The sequence below is a fragment of the Chiroxiphia lanceolata genome, chromosome 20, assembly GCF_009829145.1.
Source record: "Chiroxiphia lanceolata isolate bChiLan1 chromosome 20, bChiLan1.pri, whole genome shotgun sequence".
In the NCBI taxonomy this organism is placed as follows: Eukaryota; Metazoa; Chordata; class Aves; order Passeriformes; family Pipridae; genus Chiroxiphia; species Chiroxiphia lanceolata.
The window spans coordinates 3,763,472-3,789,017 of NC_045656.1; the positions used below are offsets into that span (position 1 = coordinate 3,763,472).

The 25,546-nt window shown below is 46.9% G+C and overlaps 1 protein-coding gene across 3 annotated transcripts in view; it reads right to left on the reverse strand.

Moving 5' to 3' along the window:
• Positions 1–25,546, reverse strand: part of SPNS2 (sphingolipid transporter 2) — a 132,361-nt gene that overhangs the window by 17,628 nt on the left and 89,187 nt on the right. Inside the window, exons 9-11 of one of the 3 annotated variants that reach the window (XM_032707477.1) lie at positions 20,068–20,133; positions 12,798–12,896; positions 1,833–1,996 (exon numbers count right to left, since the gene is read on the reverse strand). In XM_032707477.1, the coding sequence (XP_032563368.1) occupies positions 1,833–1,996; positions 12,798–12,896; positions 20,068–20,133 (329 nt within the window). Of the gene's footprint in view, positions 1–1,832; positions 1,997–12,797; positions 12,897–19,426; positions 19,525–20,067; positions 20,134–25,546 lie in introns of those variants that run through there. The other 2 variants (XM_032707478.1, XM_032707479.1) reach the window with 2 other exon arrangements.

Here is a 25,546-nt window from a genome sequence, read left to right on the forward strand (position 1 = left end):
GTGTGATCTCCCTCCCAACAGTAACACTACTGCAAAGTTGGGGTTTTGGTAAAACACTTCTATAAGACACACCAGCACTGGCACCCTGTGAGTGACCAGCCTGTGACCTGCAGTGCCTCCTGAGCAAGACAAAGCTCTCTTCCTTGAGAACTCCAGCTGGCTACCACAGTGCCTTGGCCAGCATAAAGGTCCAAGTGGGCTTGAAATGGTGATACAAAGATGGGAGTGATGTGGAATTCATTAGCACCTGAAATCCTGAGCCCCTCCTTCACCACCTGAGGTGCCAAGGGACACGGATCTCCACCACAGTTAAAGGTGGAACGAGCACCCTCCTCTCTGAACACAGTAAAGACAAACACTGAAGCTTTCCTAGGACCAGGTAAGCACCCAGAAACTTATGTTCATCCTGCATGGACTCACGTGTGCACAAGCACAGGAACAGGGAGGCAGACGGAGAGTCTTTCCCTCTTCCCACCTCATGCCAAGCCAGGAAGGCCTTCAGAAACATGGGACAGCTTTCATGTCTTCTCCAAAGATTCTGCTGTAACATTTACCTCTTTTTTTCTCTTAGGAAGTCCTTCCTAACATCTCATCCCCAATTTCCCTTCCTGCCATTTAAAGCCCTTTCTCTGCAGATAACAAACCAGGCACACACACATCACGTCCCCAAAGTCACGCTGAGGTTCAGCTCTGCAGGACTTCACCTCCTTACCAGATGAGGTCTTGTTTTTCCACAATATTTAAACACCTCATTATAGGGGAATGTATATTTTTAAAGGCGCCAGGAGGCAGAAAACTTCTCCTTTCTCTGGGGTTTATGTGTGATAGTAAAAGGAAGGTGGAACTGCTCTTACAGGGCCACAGCACCATCTGTGGCACTGCTTCCAAATCCCTTGCATCCATCTGATATGAAAGTGTGAGCCAGAAAGCATCACCCAAACTGTTCACACACTTATGTCAACCTCCAAACACCTTATTTTGCTCCTAGTTGTACTATGCCTAGAAAGAGTGACATTCCAGGGCCCCTCTCCTTAAGGTACACCAAGGCTCCCGTTCTCCAGCGGGGGAAAGAAAAAGGCAACTTACAGTCAACAGCAGACTAGTCACCTACCCACATATTCAGCATGACATTGCACACAGTAACTCTTATTTTTTGACAATTATGAGAAAGAGACTAACCCCAGAAGTTTGTATGTCATGTGGAAGCGTCTTCTGAATTACTGTAGTTGCCAACCGTGAGTTGATCCGAATCGGTTTCTTTACTGAAAAACAGTAGCTTTCTTTGTACAGGCTGCAGGGAGGGACTGGGAAAGCCTCTTTGTCACAGCGCCCCTCGAGCACGCAGGACCCCACACACAGCTTTGCTCCCTTCTGGCCTCACGTTCCTGTCTACTGGAGGTGGAGAGCAGGGCACTGGGCACTGAGACGCGGGTGCCACGTTGACCACCGAGCTCTGTGAAGCATCTCCTGCTCCTCACCTCGCAGTCCAACGGTTCCAGCACAGCAGCCCCTCACCACGGGTGGCCTGGGCTGTGACATGCTCAGGCAAGGGTGAAAAGGGGCCTGTGCCCCCCAGTACTGTGCTCCCCTCCAGGCCACACGGCCAACATCTGAGATCCACCAGAGCAGAAGCGTGTAAAGGATGCCCAGCCAGCACGACCCAAGCCCCTGTGCTTCGTGCAGCCTCATGCACTCTGCTGAGCCCAGGTTCTCCACACAACCCCACATCCTTTACCTGGAAGGACCAAGGCCAGGGAAAGAGTACAAGCACAACGTTCAGGAGAGAAAACAGGCTGTGGTAGCTCCCCATGTGCAATGGCCAGGTTACTCACTGTTGTTCAGCTTTGGCTCGGTCACTGAGGAAGAACAGGGCTGTGGCCAGGAAGAACATCCCTCCCAGGACGACGACGAAGGGGCAGAGCATGAGGGCGTAACCCAGGCTGAGGAACTCCCACACCGGGGACTCCTTTGTGCTTTGTCGTATCAGGTCTGAGATCTAGGAGAGAGGGGCATGAAAATGAGTCACTCAGATGAAAAAGAGACGTGGTGACAGCGGAGGGAACACGGTGCCCCGAACAACCGCCCACCGAGCACGTGCCTGAGGTTTGGAAGGGAACAGTGTGTTCAGCAAGAGCTCAGTGTCCCCTGCCCACTCCAGCCTTCCGCGCTGGAGCCTGGGCAGCTCGTGCTGGGAGCAGCTTGGCAGGGGTTCTGCTCTCCCTGTCACTTTTCTGGCCTGATCCAGTATTCTTCCCACAGCCCTCTCACGCTCTCCTGGGCTGCAGCACTGGCTGCATCCGGGGGTGTCCAGCCTTGGCTGAGCCCCCGGGATTGCCAGCAGGGCCACGCTGGCACTGAGGGAGTGATCAATCTTCTGCAACTCCTATCAAGTCCTGCTCACTCCCACACCTGACATACCTTTGGGCAAGAGGAGGTATTAAATTGCATTTCTGTGTATTGAGTGGGAAGGGGGAAATGTTTCCCACAGAACAAAAAAACGGAGATCCCGTTCGATTTGCAGAAACAGAACTTGAACGTGGGGTTTTGTGCCCGTGTCTGGGGTGTGGGGCTCATTCCCTCTTCCAGCCTCCCAAGCTTGAAGTGCCAGTGTGTGCAAGATGTGGCTCTGCCCCAGGCTCACTCACACCAAAGAACCACACACCACCAGATTTATGAGCTAAGGCAACCTGCCCCTTCCAACAGCCAAAAAGCATAACTACTTGGAAGTGAACACAAATTTGCACCTACACAAAGGAGCTGTGACATGCAATGGCATTATTTACTTCATTATGAAATGCTTTTGCTAAAGCACAGCAAAATTTAATGCCTATCTGTAGCTAAAACTATCACATTTTAATATTTACTGTCCAGCAAACAACCTTACTCTCCATAAATCCCACAGGGTGGTAGCAGCAGCTGGGGTGGGTCTCAAAGGCATTGGGCATTTAAATGTCCAGCTCTGTTTTTATCCGTGACCTTTTGTGAAGGCAGAAACACCAGTTTATACCAAAAGACTGCAGGGAATTTGCAACATAAAATCCTACTGCTGTGCACACACGCAAATCAGCTCCAGAAATAGTCAAAGCTTGTGCAGCAACTTCCAAGCTGCCACATTACCAGTGATGGAAAAGGTGGAGCCAGAAACAACCTACGAGCAAGTTCTGACATTCAAGGCTTAAATCTTGACAGTCAAGTGAGGAAATGTCACATGCAGGAGGAATCACCAACTCACAGCCCTGCAGTGACCTGGAAGGTAAATGTGTGTGGGGAGAAGCCTCAGCACAGGCCAAGCACAACAGAAGGTCACAGAAGGATGATGCTCATGGGGACTCAAACAGGTCACTGAGTGTGTTTTAGCAGGGAGACACTGGAGCACTGGTGGTCTCTGGATCAACACCAGAGCTCCTTACAGCTCCTCCTGGCTCCCACTGGAGGGATGGAAAGGAGGAGCAGCCTGATGCTGCAGGTGACAGCACTGGGACACGGCTAAGGAAGAGTTCCTGTCCCCTCAAAGAGAACTTTGTTCACAGTGTAAAACACACAAAGGAAAACAAGGGTGTTACCAACAAGTCTCATGTGAGAACTGATGGTTACAGCGCCCTTAGACTGAAGCCAAGCAACAGCGGCCGTCAGTCTGAGAGATTTATTAAAAATCAGCAACAGGACTTGAATGTGAAAAGAAAGCACCCACAGGAAAGTAGCAGAATGTGCTCTGCACCCAGGGGACAGGGACATCAGCTGGTCATTAATTCCCTTTTGTATCCAGACACCTTAATTCCCAACATTTCCCTTACTCTTCATTATGAACCAGAATTTGGCACCGAGTCAGCCTCACTGTCAGGCTGCAATAGCCAGAATCGAGGCTATTCTAAGAAATCTAGACATTCTAAACCACTTTTCATTTTTGGGAATGGATATAATTATTCTCCAAAAGGACCAGACAATAAATCACTTGACAAATTGACATGATAAATCAGCAGCAGAGGATGAAAAACCAGGCATGTGCTCCTGCCTGCTTTCTCTTATGGATGACACAGCATTCTAGGCTAAAACCAGCTTTGAAAATGTAAAGTCTCCAACAAGTAAAATTCCCAATGCAGCTTGTCCCATACTTTTCCTTCTAACACATTATGTTGACCTTCTGTACCAACAAATCATGTTAATATTAAACCTGCTGTACTTTTCGTTTTTAACCCAACACATCCTGTAAGTGCAGAGTTTAGGAAAAGCCGTGTTTCCTCCCATCTAAGGGATAATTCTTCCCATCAGGCCAGCTGGGATTTCTTATGCAGGTTCCACATAATCCCCTCACCCATGCCTGCAACTCTAGAACTTTATCAAGGCCCACATAGACGTTTTTGCTGTAAACAGTCACTGCTCCCTGCTGTTTTGTTCCACTCGGTTACGAGCCACCTGCTAAGGCTGGAACTTTGGCATCTCCTCTCGAGAGGACACAGGACATAATTACAGACTTGGGCTCCAAGAATGACACACCATTTGCCAAATGGTCTGCTCTGTATTGCCAGTTTTGGGCTTTCCAGACTCCTCACCATGACAGCATCCCAAGCTGTCCAAGTGTGATTTGGCAGGACCCAAATGGAGCATCGTTTTTGGGGTCTCCTCTCCAACATGAGTACCAGACCACAGGGGTTGGTGCACGGTCGGTGCCAGAGCTGCAGCTTGGAGTCATGTGTGGGATTCCTTCCTTTGTTCTGCCAGTTGGGGGGTGGCAAAAGCTTCAGAACATTTACCCAAAGTGCAGGGGGGGGAAATCAAGCAGGGGGAGTCCTGTTGCTGCTCTGCAGTCTGACATAGGGCTTTGATGCCAACCTAAGGATGAAAGCTCCTGTCTCCTCCCTCGCCCTGCAGATCTCAGAGCAAGAGGAATGACTTTGCCAAATGAACTTCAGCTCGTGGCATTCCTGCAGCAGCACAGGGGTGGTGTGTGCCCAGCCAGCTGGATGGAGTCCAGCTGGACAAAGTGCCCCCTTCCCGGAGAAGGGACAGCGCAGCCGCAGCAGGCACGGTCCCAACCCCCAAACCCCTGGCTGTGCCTCCATCCGAGGGCAGAAGACAATGCAGGAACAAAGGGAAACTTCACTAGTTCCTTGGGAAGCATGTGGGGTGTGTTTTGGAACATGGGACAGGCTGTGGATGCAGTAGAAGCCGAGGTGGGCTGAGCCCAGGGAAGGCGTTCGGACTCTGTTCTGTCCCTCCTGAACAGGGTGGGGAAATGAACTGATTTATTAATTAGAACTGATTTATTAATTAGGCACTGAATGGTAACAACATCTCTGCAATCACCATTTCCTTCCCTCTCATTACCAAGCCAATATCTCAATTCCTCTGTAATTGCTTGGTTTTTCTGACATTGCCACTTGGGCACAAATCCTGCTGCATAAAAGGCTATTTCTGGCACAAATACCTGATTTTCATGATTACCAGTTTGATACAAGCCAGGTTCTCCCTGGCTGCTCTCTTCAGTACAGTTCCTTAACACAGTATTCCCTGTAGCCCCACAGTGTCACCAAAATGGTTTGGGGTGCACCCACTCCCAAGTCAGAGATGCATGTGAAAGGTTTCTTTGATTTCTTTTTTTTTTTTTAAATCTAATATGAATGCAAATGAAGATGAGAAAGCAAAAATAAGGGATTTTATAAAGTAAACAATTTGCTGGGCCTGTGGGGGAGCACAAGCATTTATACTGTGCTAAATGGCACGAGAAACACTTTATAATAAGAGGAAGTAAACCTGATTTTTTTAATGATATTTGTTCAGACAACTACGGAAAGGTAAAAGCAATTATGGTCTAAAAGCTATTTCAGTTTTAACCTTGGCATGTTTCGATGTTGAATCGAAAAAAAGGCAAAAAAATTCTGTTAATCTTAATTGCATCCTTTTGAGATTGCAAACAGATTTCATACTTGGCCAGTGACAATATCAATATCCTGCATTAATATGTGGCACCCCAGTTTGCCCCAGAAATACCCACAGCAAGGATCTCTGCACTGCTTCCCCCATGGCAGGTTCCTGTGGTTATGCCCTTGTTGCCCTCCCAGGATGACCAGGCTGCATGGAATAGGTGCTGAAAAAGCAGAAGTGCAAAGGCTGCAGCAGATGCAGATCCTCCATCAGGGGTTCTGCTGCGATGCCAACACGTGGACTTGGTACATGTGGGGGGCAGAGCAACATCTGCCTCCTCTGCAACCCTCTGGAGAGGGTTGTAAATCTATTTTCTTTGTGTCTTTCATTGCCTTTCTCTCCAGGGCTGGTCTGCCCAGGGGTTTTCTAAGTTAACACTGGGCTTCCTCCTGTCCCAGCAGGAGATGCCTCACCCCAGGGGAATGTGGAGGAACTCACGTGTGTGGGGATGGGGGTGCCCAAGCCCACAAAGAAATAGGTTTGTGGCACAGGACCATGATTTGGGAGCACCTCCTTTAGCAGCATCCCTGTCCCTCACCTCTCCCTGCAGCACAGGCCCCTTCCCTGGCTGTGTGTCCCAGGAGAAGGAAGGAATTCCCTGTGCTGCAGAACTGGGACACCTCGTTCTGAAAGGTGCTCAGCCCTATGAAAACTGTCCCTGCTGGGAGCACACAGGGTCCCTGGCAGCTCAGAGGAACAAACCACTTATTTAATGAGGTTTTCAGTGCACAGGAGGAGTGACAGAGCAGATGAGACAGAACCTGAAATACTCAAGTGCAACAACGACCCACTCTGGATTTTTGGGCTTCTCTCTAATGAGAGACTCTCACATGCATGGAATGTTTATCAAAAATACTGAGAACCTGCACATCTAATCAAAGTCATGGACATGAGAGGTGCACAGAGCTCTGGAAAGACACCAGAGTAGGCTGTGAACCCTTGGCAAAGAGCGTTTTATAGATGGGAAGTCATTTGGGATTTTAGGGCAGACTTAAATCTTGTCTGTTGCTGAGTCATCAGAAGTGGGAAGCTTGTTAGCTCGTTGCAATGAGGAGATAAATCCCATGAGGGCTGGTCTCCAGGTGGTTAATTCTCCCCTTATTTTGCAGCTGACAGCCATGTCAAAGATTTGGCCTTTCAGTACACTATGAAAAAGGCTTTTAATTACTCAGCTCAGCCTGGACCAGAGAAATCCTCAACTTAAAGTTACTGCTTGAAGAAACAGGTAATGAGGCTGAGGGGCAGGGGGGGTTCTCTTCCTCCCAGTATTTCCCTGACACAGGCACACCAGGTGTTCAGACTTGCAAGGGCAAGTCCCATTTTACCCCCCACATTTTGGGTCATACACAAGCCCAAATGTGGGGGAAGATCTCTACAGGAGGAGTGATACCATCAGGGCTACAGCACACCTGCCAAGCAGCTGGGATTTGGTAAAGAAAGAACAATGAAAACCATAAATGTGTATCACATTTCATCTACCAACCCCTCCAGATGATGGGAGATGCTGCCTGTACACACTCATGTACACTATAAATAATAAAGCATGCTGCCAAAGGCAACAAGACAGAGACCTCTGTCCCCTCTTTAGGCCCCCAACAGCAATGGAATATCTCCTGATGGTCCACGAAACAGAGAGTGATGCCAGGAGAATATTTTGCACATTTTTGTTACAGTACATGATTGCCTTTTTGGCCTCAGGTTCACCTCTCACCCTGCTCTGGCAGGAGGGACAGTGCTGTGGAACCACCAGCAAGCACCTCATGGGCTGTATTTGAGGAATGGTTGCACAGGTCAGACAGGGACAGAGCACCCAGACTGCAGCATCACACCCCAACGAGCCACTTTATTCCACTGCCCTGCTTGCAAGTCAGACAGTAGTGGATTTGAGTCCCAGTGGGCTGTGGCCTGTTTTAATCTAGCAAACTGAACTGGAAACAAAACATTCTCCCAGAGTAAGCATGTCCTACTCTGAAGCAGCCATAGCATTTTAAACCATAAAATACGAATTCTAAACCATAAAAAGTGAATTCTGCTTCCTCAGGCAGGGAAGCCTTTACACACAGAACTACTTTCTGTACCTGGTTGGGTAAACACCTGCAAACCAAATCACCAAAAAGGGCTGTCTCAAACTGGGACAAGGTGCTGTAAAATCTGCACCTCCACTTATAACTTTCATTAAAAAGTGTCTTAATTGCTGCATTTACCACAGTTTTCCTTGGTTGCCCCTAATGAGAAGCTGATCTCCCTGCCCTGATACTCTGCACCAGGGATAATTAACACTGCTCTACTAACTACTTGCTAAAGGAAGGTCATTAGCATTCTTGCTGCTTAAGTAGCTCATTAGATCTAGTTTATCAGCCTTCTCACATAGGAGAGTTGGGGAAGGGAGAAAAGTGAAGGGTGAAAGGCTCCCACAGCCCAGCTGCCAGACTGGAATTCCATCCTGGAGCGGCTGGAGGTGGTGTCCCTCCAGTAAAACTGAAACAGCAGGAGCCAAGGAGGTCAGGACAGGTGGGAAGCACCATCACAGGAGCCCAGGGAGCAGCTTTTAGCCCATCAAAAGGTGGAGGAGAGCTGATCTCTGGCACTTTAAAACACCCTCCTCACAGGCTGATGTTGCCAGGTGACAAGTGGATACAGATAAGCTCCTATCCCTAGACCTGATGGATGGTTGCACAGAGAAGATGAGAGAGAATTTAAGCAGACAGGAGAGCCAAGAGCACCAGGGCAGTGAGGACAGTGTGTGCCCACACAGCAACTGCCCTGGCAGTGTAGAGAGAGCAGTGCCTGCAGCAGGTGCCCATTTCTCATCACAGCCACAGGCAAGGCAAGGGTGGAAGAGGAAAGCACTGCTGTGCTCAGGTTGGAAGCAAATGATGAATTTGGAGGAAGGAAAAAAAAAAAAGCCTCAGGTCACAGCCTCGAAATAAAAAACAAACTCTGCCTGTACTTGGTGTTCCTGAAGGAAAAGAGAGTGTCAGGGAGTGGAGCAGCAGCGTGAAGGATAATGCAAACCCTCAGTAGGGACGACAGGTTCATCCATGTGCAGGGGTGGACACAGGAGCAGGGACTCACTGGCATGTCTTACAGCTGTCTAATTTTAAAGGGCACCAAAGATCTAACCAGAATTAGTAACACAAGGAGCTGGAGCTGAGGTGCAGCCTGAGAAGAGGGAACTATTTCATGTGTGCTGCTGCCTCCCTCCACTCAGCTCTTCCGAGTCTGAATTGCTGTCCAGGGCACAGAGAGAGCAGTTGAAGACCTTTATCTGATACTCAACGTGAGTGGTGGGATTTGGGGCATTTCCCTTAACTCTTCTGTGCATAGTGGGAGCTGTCAAAGACAGAAAAGTACTAGAGATGTTTGGGTGTAATGCCCTGAGCAGGTGAGTGTTCTCACCGACTGCCTCAGGAATAAAGCACGGAGTGACAACTCTGAGCTGGGAAACAGAAACTATTTAAACTCTGCAGGTTGGTTAGCACAAAGGTCCTGAAAAAAGCGACAGTTCTCTAGGAATAAAAGCTGTCTCCTCTAATGAAATAGCACAGCAATGCTTATTCTTATTTGTGAATGAACAGGCAGTGCTGATTTACAGTAACTGATCTCAGTGCTTGGCAGGTAGCAAAGCCTTATGCAAATCACAGCTGCCACCCCAAAGCTGCATTTGCATAACTCCTTTTTTGTAAGTCACTCTTAAGCCTTTTTACCATAATAAAAGTTATCAATATTTAAAGAGACATGAAAAATAGCCACATATCTGTGCTCCCTGCCTCTTAGCTTTTAATCACCAATGGGTATTTGGGGCTTTGGGTGGTTGTAAGGAGCTGCACTGTGAGATGTGGAATGGGGGAAGTTACAGAAAGTCTGAGTCTGACCTTGAGCTCTCTGAGCACACCCCAGAGTATGGCAGCAATCACACCCCTGAGGCTGCAGCTGATCAGCACCTTCTGTGCTCCACACCAGGATTTTAAGGTCAGTACAACATTTATTGGCATTCAGCAGAGACCACTGCCTGCCACAGCTCAGTCCTGCAAGGCCACGGGGATCTGGTTCTTTATTAAGAGCACTCTTAGAGGGAACCTCACTATGAACTCACCAAGACCATGTAAGATCCCACCCATATTAGATTAAAACCCTGATCATTCAGCGAGGGAGCTTCAGATGGATTCTATGAGCAGTCAGAAGACACAGCAGAGCTCCAGGATCTCAGGTGAACCCGAGTGATCAGGAGGCTGAGTTTCACCCATTCTGAGCCTGCCTGTCAGTGCAGTTCACAGAATCACACAATGATTTGGGTTGGAAAAGATCTCCAAGGTCATCAAGTCCAACCTATGGACAGACACCACCGTGTCAACCAGAGCATGGCACTGAGTGCCACGTCCTGTCTGTCCCTGAACTCCTCCAGGGCCTTCTGCAGCTCCCCTTCAAAACCTCCCCCCTGCTCTGGGCCTGCCTCGTGGTGACTCTGCAGTCACAGCAGTGGGAGCTGATGCCCTCAGGCTGGGGATTCCCAGGACTGTGGGAACTGGGTTCCCAAATTTCCCTTAAAGCCGACAGCAGTAGGTTGCTCAGCCCTCACAGACTGCCTTGAAAATCCTGGTCAGAACCCAAGCCCCTTCTGCAGCCTGCCCAGGTGAGGTTTCAATCCCTCAGGATGGTCTCCATCCTGCACTGCAGCTGGACAATTCCAGTGGTTTTTAACACTCCAGTTGATTCCTGGCCTTAGCTCTGCTGGAGAAGTTGGCTGTTTGTCCTTTCACTTTAACCAGTATTTGTTTCCCTGGGCCATGTGGAAGCTGCAGTGGACCTTTCAGTCCTTGTAGCAGAGGGAGGATGAGTCCAGCCAGTGCAGAGGCCACACAAATGGATGCTGGATTCTTCCATGAAATAGTGCTTTGCTCCTGCTCTCCTGCCCCAGAGCCTTGTGCTTGAGGAGTCTCCTCTCAAATCACAACTGCCCAACAATTACAGCATTAAAAAAGGATAATTCAAAATAACAATTAATATTTTCCCAGCCTAAAGAAAGCCTAAGGCAGCCATTAAATTGGGGTTGTGCATGTGTCAGCCAGGCATCCTTAAGTAACACAACTTGCTTGATCTCTGAATACCAGAAGGGCAAGGCACATTATTTCTACAACCAAAGACCTTTTTTTTTTAATCTATGACACTAAAGAGCCTTAGGCAACTTTCAAGATTAATTGCAGTCATTCAGGGTCCTCGATATTCCTCCTGGACATCCCTTTTACGTAAGAAAAAGGATGAACACACAGCAGAGTCACCTGAGGCAGCCTGGCCTGCCCCAGCCCTGCCCTCATCCCCAGCCTTCAAAGCTCCCTGCCCTGCTTGTTTCATCCTCCTCCTCCACATTCCCCACTCTTCCAGCAATTCCTTTGTTCTTGCCACCTTCAAATAATTTCTAAAATAAGATCCCTTCTCCCTGGGTACCCAGAACACTGAAGTAAATAAAGAGTAAGCTAAATTGTGCATTTTTATTCTCTTGAGACATTTCTCATTTCTTTGGTCTTTTCAGCCTTATCTCTATCTGCCTTTTCACGTGTGTTGCAGAGGGCTACACAGCAGCTACAGCATTGTGGGGAGCTGCCATTCCAGAGTAAATATTTATGTATATTTATATAGATGTACTCACAAAATTAAATATATATATAAATATGTATGTATAGGTGCACACATCAGTGTCAACAGGATGAATCGATGAGAAATGATGGTTTTAAAAACTAAAAAAGCCCCACAGCACCCAGCAGCTGTGTCACACAGTCCTGAGCTGGAGGAGCACACCAAAGCCCTGTCTCTCAGGTGATGGGACCAGTGAAGATCCCAGTTACATCACTGGAAAACAGTGGCACCTTCAACATACCCTGAGAATCACTCAGGGATTTGTGTGGAAGCTGCTGTATTTTATGAATGATGATCTGTGATCTCTCATTCTCAATGCATCAAACTCTGCAGAAGGGAAAAGAAATTTCCCTGGTATATCTAGATTTTTTTTTTTCCTCATGAAATTTCCCAGGCTTTACATTTTCAACTGTGATGCCAGATTTTGGAGCTGGGTCTTTTGTTGCACTCTGCACCAGGATAATGGTGGCATAGGAAGGGAGATTCCCAGACAGACCAAGGCCAATCACTGCAGCAGTCACAGAAGGGAACACCCCAGAAGGAACACTAATAAAACCCCCAAAACACACACATCCCTCCTGCCATGGATTTTACACCATCACTGGGAGGTTCAGGTTGGATCTCAGGAAAAAGTTCTTCCCCCAGAGGCTGGTTGGGCACTGACCAGGCTCCCCAGGGCAGTGGGCACAGCACCAAGGCTGCCAGAGCTCAGGGAATGTTTGGACAACACTCTTGGGGACAGGGTGGGATTGCTGGGGCTGTCCTGTGGATGTTAATGATCCCTGTGGTCCCTTCCACCTCAGGATATTCTGTAATTCTATGATTTATCATCATACAAACCAGGTACAAAATATCAGCAGGGCAGGACAGCTGCATGTTGCTGCCCATAAGTAGTTATTTGATTTAAGGGATCAGATTAACAGTTACACACACACACGACTCTCACCCAGCCTCTTGTCCACACCACAGAAGCAACACTCTCCCTTTACAGAGCTGTCTATAAGCTTTATAAATGCCTGAGGCTAAAAAGATGTAGAAGCTCGTTTCTCCCCCCCCCAAGTGGCCCTCCCAGGTTCGAGCTGCAGCACGTGAAACAGCTGCACTGCTCTGCACCACGTCCCATTCTGCTCACAGGCACAGCCCTTCCCAGCAGGGTCTAACCTGGCACTTGAGAGGAGCAGTTAGTAAACAGAAGCAAACCCGGGCAGGCAGCCCTGCCAGAGCCTGCTGTGAGCACTTACAAATCCAATGAGATAAGGACTGCCAGCATCTCCCAGGAGGTGTGAAGTGAAACTCTGCAAGGCCACTGCGGTCGCCCGGCGTGTCGGGATCACCACGTACTGCAAAGGAGGGGAAGAAACAAAGAGAGATAAGGGAAGTGAAGTAAGAACCTGCCCAGCTGTGCTGCACTGCTCAGTTTATGCCCAGGGCAGGACAGAATGAACCAGCTGCCCCAGATGCTGGTGGCAGACAGAGCCACTCCATGGGAACTGGGAAGCTCAGGTTCCCTGCCTGGCTCTGGAGTTCTCCTGATGGCAGGTGCTGAGGGAAGGAAGCTCTGTCCAGTCCTCTCAGCAGCCCTTTGCCCAGGACACACTCTGCTATTGCTCCTCAGCCTGTATTTTGCTTTGCTGATGGGGAGAGTGAAGCTCGAGGTTGCTCAGCACCACCAGCCTTCAAACAAGGACTGTGCTGTAACCTGGGATATTGGCTTTATTCACATTGTATTGTATATTCATATTGTACTCATACTGTATATTGTATTTATGTTACAAAGTGATCATTTTGTTTCCTAAACCATCAGCAATCTACATCAGTATGAAAGGTCACATCCTCCCTTCCCACTCCACCTCCAGCCACTTTGTATTTCCCTCAAAAATCTGTGATTCCGCTTGTGGGAAGCGACAAAGTCACATTAGGAAAATTTTCCATATCCAAGATACTGTAGTTTGGTCTCCACTCCCCTAATAGGACGTGACACCCTTAGGCAGGTCATGCAGAATCAGTCAGACTACACAGGAGCAGTGGAAAACACAAATTACTTCCCCACAAAGGGACCAGAGCTCACAGAAAACAGAGTCCTAACCAGGGAAAGGGATGAAAGTTTAAAAAAAAAAAAACAAAGGACACCCTCTGTCCTTAATTTGGAATGACCTTAATTTTATAAGACACCTCTAGAAGCAGAAAAAAAGTAATTGTCTCCAGCATAAATTGTGAAAGAAGCTGGCTAAGGACATCTGCATCAGGTCCACAAATCCCGGTTTATAAATTGATCTTGTCTTGATTTAAAGGCTGGATGTAATGAAGAATTCAATAGGTCTCTAAATCCAAGTGAGCTTTGTTTCTGCCTCTAAGCACTGAATCTCACTGTGCCTTTTCCTGTGGCTCTGGAGAGCTGTGTGCCCTGCCAGGAATGACTCTTGTTCAGCTATTTGTGGACCATGATCCCTTTTATTTGTCCACTTTCTCTCTGATGGGCTGCCTTCAGTCTTTCTTTAGAAGCTGTGCCTTGCCAGGGCTTCAGCTCATCCTTGCAATCCTTTCCTGCAGTCATTCATTAATTAAATGTGACATTTAGGACTGGCCAGAGCTAGAGAGAGAGAGATCCATTCCCTGAGCAGGAGAGCTCACTCAGGGCAGGGGATGGGAAGCACCTTCCAGTGCTTTGACAGCTCCTCTTAGGGAAGGGGATCTGCCCTGTCTGCAGGGGAAAGAATGAGCCATAAAAACCAGCAAGAAAAGAAAGAGCACAGAGAAAACCCACCCTAGAAGAGAACTGCTGCCTGTTTGGAATGATCACCTCGTTCCAAGCACAGACAGTTACGAATGATGGGTAAAATTAGATTAAATGCTTTTCCTTAGGGTTTTGCCACGTGCTTTCAGAGTGACCTGCCAGCTCTTTCATCCCTGCTTTGACAAAGCTGCAAATGCACACTGTTAATGCACTTTGATGCCATGTATTAAACAGGCACCCTGTTAAACTCCTGTTGTGCAATAAAAGAGCAGAAGATGTTCAGATCCACAGCAGCCACCCAGCTGGGGATGTCAGACCCTGTCCTCCTTTTGCATCCAGGAGCTCAGAACACGGCTCAGAGAAGGAAATCCCGAGAGGAAAATTAGCTCCAGACTTTATTGGAGACACAAAAGCCTGCTGAAGGTCAGGCTGTGAACAGTAGGAGAGCCCCACAATTCATTCCCACTCCCCAAAGAGGCAGGAAAATCGGTGCAAACTGGAGAGATTAGACAGAAGAAAAGGAAAAATTAAGAGTGAGTTATTGTTGTTCTTCCCACCTGGCCCCAGTTCCCACAGGGACAATGGAGAAATATTCTGGAAAGGCTGTCTGGGAAAAGGCATCTGAGAAGATACAGTGAAATTCTGCCTGACTGAAGAGTCCAGAGCTGTGTGTGCATCTGTGAAACAGGGGATTTTAAACCTAAAGCATTTCTCTTTCTGTAAAGTTTACATCAGCAAACCTGGAGAAGAAAGCCTGCCTGGCCCTGTATTATATCAATTTTCTTAGCAAAAGGGCAAAGGAAATGGCACATTTATTAAAAATTTACCATTTCCAGGGAGTGGCAGTGAATTGGTGCCAGTTAGAGGAAGAAATCTGAATGATACCTGTATCATATGTCTGTGTGCACATATATCCACATATATATATATATATATTTATACACACAAATACACACTCACACTTACATTAGACATAATTTTGCATGTGTAGCTGTATTATGCAGACATAATTTGGCAAGCAGCAGTACAATTTCCAGCAAGTTCTCAGTGTGCTTAGCTGAAGAATTTATTGATAGCTGAAACAATGTGAAGTGCCAAAACTTATTAAATTTAGCCTGGAATTCAAGAGACAAACAGCCCACTCAAACCTAAAACCCAACGTGTGTCAAGCCAATGAACACAAGACTTTTTGTCCTGCTCGAAAAAGATAGTGGAAGTTAAAAAAACAAGGCTTAAACCAGCATCTCCAAAACACCAAAAATACTCCACCCTATCCCTGCTTAAAAAGCATTTTCTCCTGATGGACAGGAAGCAGTTGGTAGCAAACATTGTCTACTCTTCTAGGCAGACAGCAGTAAATTACAGCCCTAAATGGGCATTTTGATACTAAAATAGACCTAAATTCAAACCATCCATGGCCTGGTTTGGACATCCCACAGAAACTGGAGGTGGGAGAGCCACAGCAGCCAAGGAGGAAGGCTGTGGGATCGGCCTGGCTCATCCCTGATCCCAGGTTCAGAGGCAGGCAGCACAGAGGATGGGCAGGGAGGCTGAGCAAGCAGCTTTGGAAACCTCTGCTCTTTAAATAGAGGTTCAGAAAGGCCATGGATTGCTGCTGACATCTCCTTCCTGGGATGGAAGCAGGAAGCTGGTCTGAAATAAGTTAACTGGGAAAGCCAACGGGAGATCACCCTTCTCCCAGAAAAAGGCCATGTGCCAGAGAGGTGAGTTCTGGTGTTTATACCTAAGCTTTGATAGAACCTCTACTCTTTAAAGCACTTTCTGGGGCAGGACAATTCGTACTTTCAGCACTGAAGGCAAAGAAAACACACACTAACCCTGTTCCAGCCACTGCCTGAGCCTGGGAATAGCCCAAGTGTCCCTGTTGTACCTGTGTTCAGGCTGGGATCCAGAGAGAGCAACCTGAGACAAAAAACAGGCAGCCACTGTCTAATAAAATACTCTTAAAGGAAGTAAAAGGAGGCTGACCTGGTCTCCAGCTCCCACACACCATGGGGCAGTTCACCCCCTCCTGCAGCCCTTGGCTGGTTTGGAATGGGCTGTACCCTCATTCCCAGGCACTTCTCATCCTGCCTTCAAATCCAATCCCCAGCACTTTGGGCACTGCTGAGTGGAGGCACTGAGAGAAGCACCAGCAAGAGGTTCTGGAAATGCAATTTATCTTCAGCTTTAAAAATAGGGCAGCATTTTGGACTAAATAAATAACTGGGGTTTATTTATAGGGAAGGTAATCAGGACAAAAGCAACATTCCTCCATGCCCATGGCACAGCTGAGCAGCAGTCTGTGCCTGTTTCCAGCCTGAAGGAAGACTCTGACTCTACAACAAAACATCAGAGCAGCTCCTCCACAGCAGGTCATGACCATGTAAAAAGAACTAATGCTTTAAAAGAAAACAGAAATACACAGAGCAATTTCATTGCATGAGTGTCAGGACTGTGCATAAACTGGGGGATGGCTTTTCTCAGCAAAGACCTAAAGAGGTTGTGATGGAAATAGATAAGGGCCTTTAAATTGCTCTTACACAGAAATGCCACCAAGCCTCTGTCCATCATCTTTATTTTTGAGATGTGCTGTGGAGGGAAAACCCCTCTACCAGGACCAGATTCCACCAAGTCCCAAGCACTCCCCACGCCTCAGCCTGCGACACACTCGCCTGCTGCACTGGAGCTCATCCATTATTGCTGTTACAAGGCAGTTTTAATGCTACTTTGGGGTTCTGGTAATTTTAAGGCCAATTTGCAGAGATGGCTGATGGAACCTGTTTCATAATTAGCATGCTCCACACAAAACATCCCCCCTTTCCCCGAGCACCGTCTGAGCATGTGCCTGGGAGGAGATATGGAGAGTTGTGCTCAGGAGAATACGGCCTGTTTTGTACAAATTTGCATTTGGAACAAATATCAGCCTTTCAAAATCTCAGGCAGTGCAGAACATTCTGCAGCACTGACAGTTTATCAGAGCCAGCACTTGGCACCTTGGACTGCAGACAAGACAAGGAGCCACACGACGACCCTTCCACGGGCAGGCACAGCAGATGCAAGGGAAGCACAAAGCCAGGGAGAGCCAACAATTAAATTGGAAGATAATAAGCAAACATCCTTGTTTTGCCATGGAAATTAAACTTGTAAAACCTCTGGAGGTGCTTAACAACCTGCCCGATAGGGTTCTTAAGCAGTCATGAGATCTGTAAATCTTGGGAGAGCTGTGAGGAATCATTTGGGATGCAGTTTCCAAAAAGCCTCACTCCTGGCATAATGAGATCAGCAGGAACAGTGTTCAGCCAGTATTGAGAGCTTTTATCCATGAAAACAGGGTAATATTTATGTATAGGATGAAAGTGTTGTTAAGCTTACGCTAATAATGCTTTTAAACTCCTTCCCAGCCCCAGGCAAGAACAGCACACTTCTGATTACACCAAATAAATAGTAATCAGTAGAAATTAATTTGCCAAACATTTAAAGTGTATCTTGCTAAAGCATATCCACACCTTCCTCTGGCAAGGACTTCCCACAAAGCTGTCTGTCAAAGGTGGTTACAGCCCTGGCTCTCACCCAGTGACAGCCTAAACACCCTCTCAACCCCCCCTGGGTGATCCCACTGCATTCAGCCTGTCTGGTTACAGCCCTGCACTCATCTAAATGATGTTTACATTTATTCCTTCAACACTTTCACAGGTCCACTGGTGCTGTTAGTGCCCCAAGCTGAGCATTATATATGACACTCAGTTCAGTTTTCTAAACAGACCAGAGAACAGTGAGCTGAAGAGTTGGCAGCAATTACCAAAATCCGGTTTTTAACAGGGTTTTAATTTCTTTCCTTTGTTTTGGAAAATGGAACTATTGCTCCCAATCATTTCTTATGGAGTTCTTTTGCACTAAAGCACAGTAAATAACAGCAAATGCATCCCTACAAAATGCAACCGACTATAGGGTGCTGGTAAGGCAGATGGCAGACCCTATAAAAGCTGTTAAAAAGCCATGGGATACTGAAGTCACATTGAAATCAACACAAAAAGATCTGAGTAATTAAAACAGGACAATGATCCAGCCCTAATACCCTTGATATAACAGAGCAGTTGGTTGAAAAATATCTTTTGGGGTTAGCCTGAGACAAGAGAGGCCACATTTCAGGTCTCTCTCTCTGGCACAGACTTTCTGGAGGACCTTGAACACGTCCGACAGGACCCTCCCTCTGAGCAGAGACACCACCCCAGCTGCTCTGAGAGCTGCAGATGTGCTGGTGGCTGAGCCCTTACCTGAGCCAGCCAATGCTAGTGAGGGTACAGAGAGCTGCCATTTAAACCCATCCATGAATTCTGAGCGGAGAGAACCGGGATCGCTCCAGGGAACATCCCAGCCAGAGGCAGGAAGCTCTGGCAGGAGGCAGGAATGAGCAACTACACACACTGCACTATAATTTCTTCCTCAGCACAGCTGGTCTGGAGGCTGCACATCTGTCCAAGTGTTGAGATACCGCTGCATAAATGGCCAGAGCAGCCCTGAGCTCAGCAGGAGCTGCAAACCCCATGGAAGCACCGGGAAGCTCCGCTCAGAGCTCTGTCACAGCACACAGCAGGAGGGAGGAGCCTCGGGAATTAAAAGCCCTCCAGTGCTACCAAAGTACCCTGAAACCTTCATTTCTCCGTGTTTACTCACATCTGAGAGCAGTGGAATTAACCCCCCACCCCACCCCCAGCGTTCCCCGCACAAAGGAGTTAAAGATGGAAAGTTGATCCCTGATAGCAACTGCTGAGCTGCTTCAACACACAAACCAACCCTGAACTCCAGCACAAACACTGCTAAAGCAGAGGCTTGAAGTTCTTTGCTGAATCAATACATCAACACCATTATCTTTCCATCTAGGAGTACCCAGCCTGATTGTTTCCTCCTTGATGTTTGCATAACCAACAAATACAAGTCAAGGCAGTTTGCTATTGATGCCAGACTGATTGTATTTTTAGTTCTGTCAACAAGCTGGCAAAGGACCTCGGGCAAGTCCTGTAATGGTTCTGTGCCTTAGTGCCTTTCTTTTTCATACAATAAGCAACACCTCCTTCACAACAGGGTTTCAACATGTGATATTTGATGGGCTCTGTGCAGCTCTGATGAAGCCTCTACAAAACACACAAGACTCTTGAACAAATGTCCACACTATTTCATGTGAAAACGGGGCTGCTGAGGTCAACTTGCTGATTTGAAAGACTTAAAAAGCTCTGTGGTGGAGAAAGAATCAAAAATTAAAGACATGAGGTGAAAAGTCCCTGACAGTTTCCTCTTGGATAAAGTGGACATGATCCAAAAATTCTTTATACTTTCTTTTCCTCTCTGCTCTCCCAGAGGTGGGTTTCTATTGTGGATGTGTTGAATGGTAGGTAGATGGGCTGCCTTTGTGGTCAGACAAGGGAGGGAGGGAGGGAAGGGTTTCCTATGGCAGAACAAAGCTGAGTTATTGACAACAAAATCCATGAATGTGCTGACTGTTAGGAAATTCTGGCTGAATTCTGTGCACAAACACTTCAAATTTGGGGAAATTATTTGAATTCAGAAATGTTGTCCTTTCTGGACATCTCCTCTCCCTGGTGCTCAGAACAAAGGACAAGAAGAATCTTTTTTCTCTCTCTCTCTATGTCACTTAGTAACAAAAAAACCAGAATAGGCTGAAGCAGGATTTGGAAGAAATTGTGAATTTCAGGTTGTTCTTGCAAGCTCATAAACTGTTCTGAACACCAAAAGATGCTGTTCCAAAGTGCACTCACCATCAGAATGTCTGCTGTGATAGCCCAGTTTGAAAACAGAAGAGTTTCTCCGATAAAAATGCAAATCTGTTGTAACAAAACACACAAAAAGGAGAAGATTTATTCACTTGACATTCAAAGGGGAAATAACCTGTCTCAAACTTGCCTTTGTTGCTTATTTGTCTCTTACCTACACAACACACTCCTTGTTCCTGTTGTGGTTTATCCTGAATATTAGCAAACCATAGATTTGTATCGGAGCTCTAGAGGGTTGGCCTGCAATTCTGTTAGTGTAAACTAACTAAGTTTATGAACTACAGAGCAGCTAAAACAAAGGCTGACATATTTGGTTATGGTAGAATATGAGAAAGCAGAAAGAAGAGACAGCTTCCATACCTACAATCACAATTGTTGAGGCTGGAAAAGGCCTTCAAGACCATCAAGTCCAACTTGCACCATTCTGTTCCAAAAAGCCAGTCAGAAAAGGCAAGAAGGCCCCAACTCCCCAGAGCACAGACATTTTCATCACCAGGAATGTTAACCCAGTTATGTGTTGAACTCTGTAGCACATCAGATGAGGTGGAGGATCCCTTCCCTCCCCAGTGGCACAGCATGGGTGACATCTGTGTACAGCCAAGACAGGAATTAAGTATGGGCTTGGCAACATCAGTGCCTTGGGGAGAAATATAACCCCTGGCTCTTTGGAGATGGTCAGCAAGAGACACTAAAAGCCAAGGAACTGCAAGATGGCATGATGTGGCCACTGCCACTGTCTTTCCCACACACCAGCTGAGGTTCCCTAAACCCCTCAGACCATCATGTCACTGCCAGGAATAATTTGCTTTATTTAGCAAGTCTTACACACCAACCTACAGAAGCTTCCTCTATTTGTTTCTAAAATTGCCTTTGTTTCCCACACATTCTCCTTCCCTATCCCCTCTCTCTGTGACTGGATCTGCTTCCTCTGTGATGGTGTGGGCAAGGAAATCTCCATTCCCACCTTCCCACTGTCCACTGGTCTGCCCTGAACTTGGAAATGCCAACTGCCAAGCTCAGGACACAGATCCACTGAACCAAGGTGCTGGCAGGAGCTGGAGCCACATGTCTCACAGCAAGGACTTCTCAGAGCCCCAGGTGGGCTCTCAGACCCGCTCTGAAATGTGTCCTGCCACAGCTTTGCTGCTGCTGGGGGTTCTGTGGCTGGATGGATCAAATTGAGCTTGGTAAAGATGGGATCACACTTCCAAATGCAGCATCAACAAGCCCTGCCTGCTCATACACATTGCAAACAGGCAACTGCTTGCCTTGAGGCTGAGTGAAGTGCACACATGTATGAATTGTTACAGGCAGCAAGACTGCTGCCCCTTGTGCAGGAATTCACTTGAATTCCTATAACTCCTATATTCCTATTAAGTCCTATATTCCTATCAAGTCCTATATTCCTATCAAGTCCTATAAATAAATCACTGAAATGCTCCAGACTTCAGAGGGCACCAGCTCTCAGTGGCTGAATGTGTTATTTCACCCATTCCATGAACCATGTGCTTGATGTGTGGCTACTGGTAAAAGGAGAAGAGGAACAAGAGGAAGATCAAAAAGCAGGACAAAAGATACATTAAAAAAAATGTCTGTCCTTCAGCTGCTAATGGGGACTTCTAAAAATGAGTTCATGCACTGCAAAGGGCAAATGAGGATATGTGATGTTACTGCTGGAGAGAGAACTCTAGGGATGCTTAGTGCAAATAGGGCAGCTCCAGAACAGATCAATAGCTCCTGAAATGCTCATGGGTTTGACTCCTCACACACTTTTTGAAGCCTCACTTTACACTGAGATTTCAGGTCTGTGAAAATATCCTCTTCTGACTCCAGCTGTGTCATATCTCATCATCTCCCTTTGGTGTCCAGCTGCTCACCTGTGCTGAGCTGGCAGAAGTTATGTCCCCCTTGAGCCATTCTGTTTAAGTGAGTTAGCAAATTCTGATTCCCAAAAATTATAAACAAAGTAGGTTTCAGAGTGGTCCCACCAGCAGATCTCACAGCAAGACCTAAGCAGGTTATAAACTCCTTCCGTGGTATCTGTCAACATCTTCATTATTTGTATTTTGCTCTGAAATGCTGGGTAAGACACCCTCATAATCTCTTGGATGTGGAGCAATTCCAGCTCCAGCTCAGTGCTGGGCAACACTGATGCCTCAGGAATAGGCAGGTCACCAACACCACATCACCAGGAAGTCTCTGGAGCTGAGACTGAGCTGCTCCATGGCAAGGTTTTACCCTGGGATTTGCTGTTTCTGCAGGATCATAAAATGTCTTTGAGGAATTGAAATAGATGCTGAAATTGAGGAACTTGGAAGAGTGTCAAGGGGAAGGAGAAGCAAAGCATCTCTCTCCAGTCATTTGGAGATTTAAAGGAGTGTAAAATCAGCAGCTGAATTGCCTGAGCTGTGTGAGATGATGATGCCACACAGACAATGGGTTTCCAGAGACAGGTTTGAAAACCAAGGTTCCAAAGAGTACATATTTCAGAAAGAGTGGGACCTACAGATGTGCAAATTGGTGGTTTAAGGAGCTGGATTACAACACACACTGCAAGGAAAACTGAATAAGAACTGATTGAACTATACAGCCAAGCGAGATTGTAAAAGAGAGAAATACAAGTGTGTGGGAAGCAAAGTGACACAGAAAACTGGTTTGTTCCACCTTGCCAGCCACTTCTACCACTGCCAATAATTGACTGGATTAATATGAAAAGACTGGATGGAAAAAAGTAATTTGTCTCCCTGCTCCAGGTAGGAATGGCTGCTATAGAACTGGAATAGCAGCTGCCCCCAGAGACCAAAAGCACCTCTAAGAGTGAGCAAGGGAGAAAAAGTACATGTGTTCAGGGGAGGAAGAGAGCAGAGAGCAGGTAAGGGCCAGGGGGATCATGCTCATGGATGTGCAGGTTTTTTTCCAGAAATATAAAAACCTATAAATCCAAGAGCTCTGCAGGTTCTTGCTGGAGTGCTGAACACTTCATTTAAGCTGATGCTGACATTAAAAACTCTCAACTGTTAACTAAAGCAGGGAGGGAGATGGTGATCTGGGGGCCACCAGAGCTCAGTGTCAGAGATCACCATCTCATGGGGAGCCATCCAGCTGCTTGGAAGGAAGAATTTTAAAGCCAATGAGGGGTCCAAAACCAGTAACTGTCAATTTTGACACGGTGTGACCCATGAAAGCAGTCTAAGGACAGGCACACTACAGAAGGTTGGCAAACAGCCCCATGCTGGCGGACAGGTCAGAACACTGCTCTTGCCTTTCACAGACACACAGAATTCAAGGATATAAGTCAGGATAGGAGCTGTGAAGGAAGATATGAGAGATGGGAAAATCTTCCCATAAGTTTTCCTGTATGGTTTCCAGAAGGAGATTTTATCATGGATTTTGAGATAAGGAAGGGAAACCCAGTCCACCATTCTGTCCAGCATAGCTCAGTGTTCCAACTCCAGAGTCACAGGACAGTCTCTCCTTCCTTTCAGACCAATGAGACTTAAAAGAGAGAGCAAGGAGAAACTTCTACACCAAGCAACCTTGCAAGACAGGTCTCCTAGTGAAATACAAGGGAATTAAACACTCTGGAAGACTGAAACAGCTTTGAATGGCACAGAAAAACAAGGGCTGGTGTTTGAAACTTGCCTTGAAAAGTCAGTTCAACTGATATATGGCACTGCCACGTGATACCTTGTGTTACAAGACACTGGTAGCTCCAACACAGACCTGTCCACCCTTTTTAGGATCAGGTTTCCAGCAGCAGAGAGAGCACATTTAGGGTTACAGACAGGCAGTGTTACCTGCTTCAGCCTAACAGCATCACAAACTGGCTCATGTTCCTCAAACTCCCCCCATATGCAGCTATAACTCCCTTGGCAAATCATCGACTCTTTATTAGATTTACTGCCCATTCATAATAAAATAAATTGTTTTAAAGACTGGTTAAATAATACCATCTATATTTACATGCTTATACAATGCAGAATAGTCATATGGCTATAGACTATAGAAAAAAAAAGATAAAAAGGAGATCAATGGCCACCTTTTGCTGCACAATTTTTGAAAAGAGCATTTCCAGCTTAGAAATGGAGGGGTTTCTGCATAAAGAGACTGAGGACCACAAATGAACATGTCATTGGGTCTGAGAAAGGAGAAAATCACACAGAGGTGGGGGGAGCAGGTGAGGGATGTGATGGATCTTCACTCAGAGACAGCTGACAGTGAAATGTTAATGCTTCACCAACCAGTAACAGCCTCTCACAGGTTGTCTGAGGTGATCATTTTTCTGCTGAACCGAAGGTCAGTTCTAGCCCAGGCCACAAACCAGAGACCTGAATCTCCTTCTGGCACTTTCTAAACAGCCAGAGTGGACATTCTGGGTCCTGTCTAAGTCATGTTGAAGTTTGACTCTTTCTTCTTGTGCTTCCTCACAACAATGGCAGCTACTGAAATACTCACCAAATAACCATGGCCAGGCTAGTGCCAGAAACACAGAGAAAGGAGGAACAGCAGTTGGTTGGTTAATTGTAAGTGAATTCTCCTTGTGGGTGGAGGGTGCACTGCTGTGTGGAGGCTGAGGGAGGGCTTTCAGAAGGGATCCCACCACTCCAAACACCTCCTGCTTTCCCTTCAGAAACTTCTCCTGGGTCCCTGAACCCCAGAACTCTGAACTCTCCCAGAACCCCACATGTTCTCTCTGTGATATTAAAAGGGAACCCAGGACCTCTTCAGAGACTGATTTCCACTCCCTACTGGAAGCAAGATTTTAACCTGAGGCTGGATTATTACAGTTGAGCTTTTCCTTTTCCCTTCAGTCTAAAAGAGGGTTGATTTAGATTAGATATAAGGAAGGAGCTTTTTACAAAGGAGGTGGTAAAGCACTGGCACAGGTTGCCCAGGGAAGCTGCTGCTGCCTCATCCCTGGGAACATTCAAGGCCGGGTTGGACAGGGCCCTCAGCAACCTGGTCTGGTGGAAGGTGTCCCTGCACAGTGCAGGGGGGTTGGACTAAATGGCCTCTAAAGATCCCTTCCAACCCAAACCATTCTATGATTCTATTTGCCTGGATCTATCTGCTGTCCTTTTGTATAATTCAATTAGAAATGCTCAGGGAGGGGCCATATTTTAATCTGCATTTGTGCAGCATCCAGGGCTGTGTGTTCCTGGGCTATGACTGGGGCTATGGTGATACAGATAACAGCAAACTGAAATCACCCAGTAATTAATACTGGTCTGCTGCAATCTACCCAGTTATGGAAATGAATGGTACTTAAAGGCAGCCAAAAGCATGCTCACAAACAAATGACACTGTAATTATAACCTGGTACCACTGCAGCTACAATACCTTCATTGCAAGGCAAGTGGTCGATTTTCCTGTACCAACACATTGGGTAAGAGCAATAAAAAAGGTGTGGGTGGAGCTACAGAGAGAACAGACCTGTGGGTTCCCACGGCTGATGACAGTTCAG